Genomic DNA, 5,316 nt, shown 5'->3' on the forward strand with positions numbered 1-5,316 from the left:
CAACATGTCAATAAGATGTCAACAACAGCACCCCAGACCTTCCACCTGTGTGAAGTGATGAGTTTTTGTGGATGTCTTAGTTCCATGTTACCTTATGTTGGTAAACTAGTATTTTTACTAGCCACATATAAATTACACAAGTAATGGACGGGAAATGCCTGTTCTCCTGTACATTAGGTCGGCAGCCATAGCATGACGTAAGAGTAGGGTGGTTTGGAAAGTGCCCAGTAGAAACGCTGTGTGTCTGTCAGCAGGCAGAGGACGGAATGTGCAGAAAGCTGCCAGTAACACATACTCTACGACCTGCCAGCCAAACCATCTTATTTCTCAGGCATCTCAAAGATAAAACAGGGCTGGGAAAAAACTCCTGACTTTTCTTCTCCCTGAAACTGTGAGTACCAAGCTTTAAGGGCCAGACTCTATTTCATCCAGGCTGGAATAAAGGTAGTTTTCTATTTGCCCTGCTGAGGAGTTTTTGCTGGGAACTAAGGGAGTGAAAATACTGTGAAAGTGAAAGTACTGAGAGAGTGAAAGTACTTACTAGAGAAAGTGAAAGTACTTACTACTCGAGCACCAGGATCATCTCAGCGTGGGTCTCGAACACCTCGAACAGGTCGATGAGTCGGCAGTGCTCCGCTGACATCTCGAGGATCCGGATCTCCGCCAGAATCGTCTCCCGACAATCCTTCCCTTTCTTACGCTTACGGATGAACTTGGCTGCGTACTCCTGTCCTGAGCTCTTCCTGCGGCACTTCTTCACTACAGCAAACTTACCTCTGTAAACAACAAACAAACAATAAACACAAACATAAAACAACTCCTGTCCCGAGCTCTTCCTGCGTCACTACTTCACTACAGCAAACTTACCCCAGACCTGAAAACAAACATGGGTGTGTACAGCTGACTGTCAGTGGTAAGTAGGGGATACGTGGGTGTGTACAGCTGTCAGTGGTAAGTGGGGGATACATGGGTGTGTACAGCTGACTGAGTGATAAATGGGGGATATGTGGGTGTGTACAGCTGACTGTCAGTGGTAAGTAGGGGATACGTGGGTGTGTACAGCTGACTGTCAGTGGTAAGTGGGGGATACATGGGTGTGTACAGCTGATTGTGAGTAATAAGTAGGGGATACGTGGGTGTGTACAGCTCACTGTGAGTAATAAGTAGGGGATACGTGGGTGTGTACAGCTCACTGTGAGTGATAAGTAGGGGATACGTGGGTGTGTACAGCTGATTGTGAGTGATAAGTAGGGGATACGTGGGTGTGTACAGCTGACTGAGTGATAAATGGGGGATACGTGGGTGTGTACAGCTGATTGTGAGTGATAAGTGGGTGATACGTGGGTGTGTACAGCTGACTGCCAGTGGTAAGTGGGGGATACGTGGGTCTAACTTGACCTGGAGACCTGTGACCCTTGCCAGAGGAAAGTCTGTAATAAAAAGTATATAAAGCCAGGCGACATGTCACAACAAGGCAGCAGTAAACAGTGGGGGCATGTCGGCGTGTTTGTGTAGTGGTGGTTTCGGGGAAGTGTTTACCGTGGAGTAACCTGTGGGGGGCACAAACTCCCCATAAGGCTGTGGTCAGGCTGGACGACATGCCCACCATTCTCACTTACATGCTGGCCTGGTTACACTGTACACAGCAAACACACAGCAACACGTACGCACAGGGGGAGGGGGTACCTAACCACAGGGGGGGTCCCTAACTATGGGGGGGGGGTCCCTAACCATGGGGGGGGGTCCAGCTGTACCACATGCCCACCATTCTGGCCTGGTTACACTGTACACAGCAAACACACAGCAACAGTACACGTACGCACAGGGGGAGGGGGGTACCTTACTACGGGGGGTACCTAACTACAGGGGGGGTCCCTAACCATGGGGGGGGGGGCTGTGGGTCCCGCTGTACCACATGCCCAGCTCAGCAAACACACAGCAACACGTACACACAGGGGGAGGGGGGTACCTTACTACCGGGGGCGGGGGGCGGGGGGTACCTAACTACAGGGGTAGGGGGGTCTCTAACCTGTAGTAACCAACAGCAACACCAACATCACCCTCCCCCCCTGACCCATCATGCCTGTTGCTAACGTCTACACCAACGCTAAATAATGACTGGCTTGTCCCAACAAACAAAGCTGTCCGTGCAGTGCCCCAGCGGCAGCAGGAATGGCAAAAATGGCACAAAATAAACCCAAAAGGCAGCCTGTACCCATGACATGTACAATAGCATGTGCTGTGGTACATGCTCATATTTCTGCAGTGTAGCCACATGCTTGTAACTTGTAAGGTGTACCTACTTAATGTAGGTAGACTTGTGTTGTTGTTCGGCTGTACATGACACACAACAGTAGGAGATCCTACCCATACACTGCTAAAGAACAGCACATAGACTAGGATGGAGGTCCCAACATAACAGCACATAGAGGTCCTATCCAAACACAGCACATGGCCCACATTCCGGGGAACACTGGGGTCAAGGGCACCACAAGGGAAGGGTCAGGTGCCCCCCCCCCCCCACACACACACATGATCAGCTGGGCACAAGGTCATGTGCCCCTCCCCCAACATATGATATCAGCTGGGCACAAGGTCAGGTTCCACCCCACCGCCACGGGAACTGCCACAATGTAAGGCAACAGAACTGCTACAATGGGCTGGTGTTGTGAACACAGGCAGGGCATGGTGGGGCATGTGGGTGAGGGCAGCGTGCATTGTGGGTGAGGGCAGCGTGCATTGTGGAACCGTTGACTGGAATTTAAATCTTTCCTTCTCCAATTTCCGGGGGTCAGAGGTCAGGGCTCCATAGCCATGACAGGGAAATATATCCTCATGCATAAGCAGCTTATCTGTGTCGGGCATTCCATATGAAGTTTGATACCTTCTTTCTACACAAGCCATTCCTCTGCACACCAAGGTTCATGTCTGATAAAATGTCAAGTTTATAGTTACTATACAGGCAGAACACTTAAAGGAAACATCTGAGGTGGGTAGGGCTGTGTACCTAAACAAATTTCAGGTACAGGTACAGGTACAGGTACGGTCCAGGTACGGGTATTTAGGTACACAGCCCTAGAGATCCTCTGTGCTGCTGCTACAGGGACAGAGAAACGCTCAGGTTCCACATAAGCATCATCATCATATCTTGTCGCTCCAACTCTTTATCCATCCTCGTTGGCCTCTCCTATTAGTCTTAGGTCACTTCCACATAAGCAGATGTCTCTGCACTTGTTTAAGTTGTTACAAGTACATTACAATTCGTATGGAGGACCGGGACTGCCACCCTCCTGAACGGCATGCCAGGTTACAGCTGCAGATTCCTTCCCACAACCCTCTGTGCTATATTATATACTGTATGGGTGGTGCCAATGGGCTATGTATAATATGGGTGGTGCCAATGGGCTATGTATAATATGGGTGGTGCCAATGGACCATGCATATATGCTGTGTTGTACATCTATGTGCTTGTGTTGTACATGTATGTACTTGTGAAGTTGTGTTGTATATCTCTGTGCTTGTGTTGTAGTAGTACTTATACCATGTTTCAGTATGTACGACCTGCTATGACACCTGTCCCAGCCCTGCTATGACACCTGTCCCAGCCCTGCTATGACACCCGTCCCGTATCAGCCCTGCTATGACACTGGTCCCATATCAGCCCTGCTATGACACCCGTCCCATATCAGCCCTGCTATGACACCCGTCCCATATCAGCCCTGCTATGACACCCGTCCCGTATCAGCCCTGCTATGACATCCGTCCCATATCAGCCCTGCTATGACACCTGTCCCATATCAGCCCTGCTATGACACCAGTCCCATATCAGCCCTGCTATGACATCCGTCCCATATCAGCCCTGCTATGACACCCGTCCCATATCAGCCCTGCTATGACACCCGTCCCATATCAGCCCTGCTATGACACCCGTCCCATATCAGCCCTGCTATGACACCCGTCCCATATCAGCCCTGCTATGACACCCGTCCCATATCAGCCCTGCTATGACATCCGTCCCATATCAGCCCTGCTATGACACCAGTCCCATATCAGCCCTGCTATGACACCCGTCCCAGCCCTGCTATGACACCCGTCCCATATCAGCCCTGCTATGACACCTGTCCCATATCAGCCCTGCTATGACACCCGTCCCATATCAGCCCTGCTATGACACCCGTCCCATATCAGCCCTGCTATGACAAGGCCTTCCTGTGCCAGGCTAAAGTTGGTCCTGCTGGCAGCCTAGCCTCAATATTTACACCAGTTGTCATGGCGAGGGGTTGTTTAGAGAACAGGGTATACTTTTAAAAAAATTGTAATGTTATGTTTCCCATTAGGATCCTGAAGAAAATAGGGTTGGTAGATTAGATAGGTATTCTCTTTTCTTCTTTAATCTACGTGACCCAACAGAAAGTTGGGTACAGTTTGACAATGTAGAACTAAAATTTACCGAGATAAGTTGGTATGTTCAACATCACATTTCAACAGCACTTCAGTGTCCACAGACAGGGGGCTGGGGGTCTGGGGGTCTGCTTATACTTAAGTTATAGTACTGTTTGTTTAGTGAATAGAAATGGGGAGAACATGTTGAAAAACAGCGATTTTATTAGTATTACTCGGATTTAAGATTTTATGTCCTTGCCAGTGCTAGCAGTCTGCTACTAAAATTAAAAACCCACTAGGGACAGTAGGAAGTAGGCTCGACAGGACATAGGGTTTTTGGTGACCGGACACAACATTTTTTCCTGGGCCTTACAGAAAAGTACTCTTCTCCCTCTCTTCCTCACAGAAATGCACACCTGAGCTATCTGGTCTCCCTCACAGAGATGCACACCTGAGCTATCTGGTCTCACTCACAGAGATGCACACCTGAGCTATCTGGTCTCACTCACAGAGATGGACACCTGAACTATCTGGTCTCCCTCACAGAGATGCACACCTGAGCTATCTGGTCTCACTCACAGAGATGCACACCTGAGCTATCTGGTCTCCCTCACAGAGATGCACACCTGAGCTATCTGGTCTCACAGAGATGCACACCTGAGCTATCTGGTCTCACTCACAGAGATGCACACCTGAACTATCTGGTCTCCCTCACAGAGATGCACACCTGAGCTATCTGGTCTCACTCACAGAGATGCACACCTGAGCTATCTGGTCTCCCTCACCTGAGCTATCTGGTTTGTGACCTGTTGTTCTGTCAGAGTCAGACCTCCATGTAGATGTGCAGACTTGAGAAAAAGAGCGAGTAAAAAGCCTATATATTATATAACATGTCCCATATTACTGGTCTCTGCCTGTCTTGACTGACATGAC

General features: G+C 49.5%; 1 protein-coding gene across 1 annotated transcript in view; it reads right to left on the reverse strand.

Moving 5' to 3' along the window:
* The window catches only part of LOC118424397 (serine/threonine-protein kinase 17A-like), a gene marked incomplete in the record, with an annotated part of 6,076 nt that extends 5,213 nt beyond the window's left edge, over positions 1-863 (reverse strand). Inside the window, 1 exon segment of the mRNA XM_035832943.1 lies at positions 564-863. Coding sequence (XP_035688836.1) covers positions 564-643 — 80 coding nt within the window.
* Between the last annotated feature and the right edge of the window lie 4,453 nt (positions 864-5,316).

This window comes from Branchiostoma floridae, chromosome 10 (genome assembly GCF_000003815.2).
Source record: "Branchiostoma floridae strain S238N-H82 chromosome 10, Bfl_VNyyK, whole genome shotgun sequence".
Lineage (NCBI taxonomy): Eukaryota > Metazoa > Chordata > Leptocardii > Amphioxiformes > Branchiostomatidae > Branchiostoma > Branchiostoma floridae.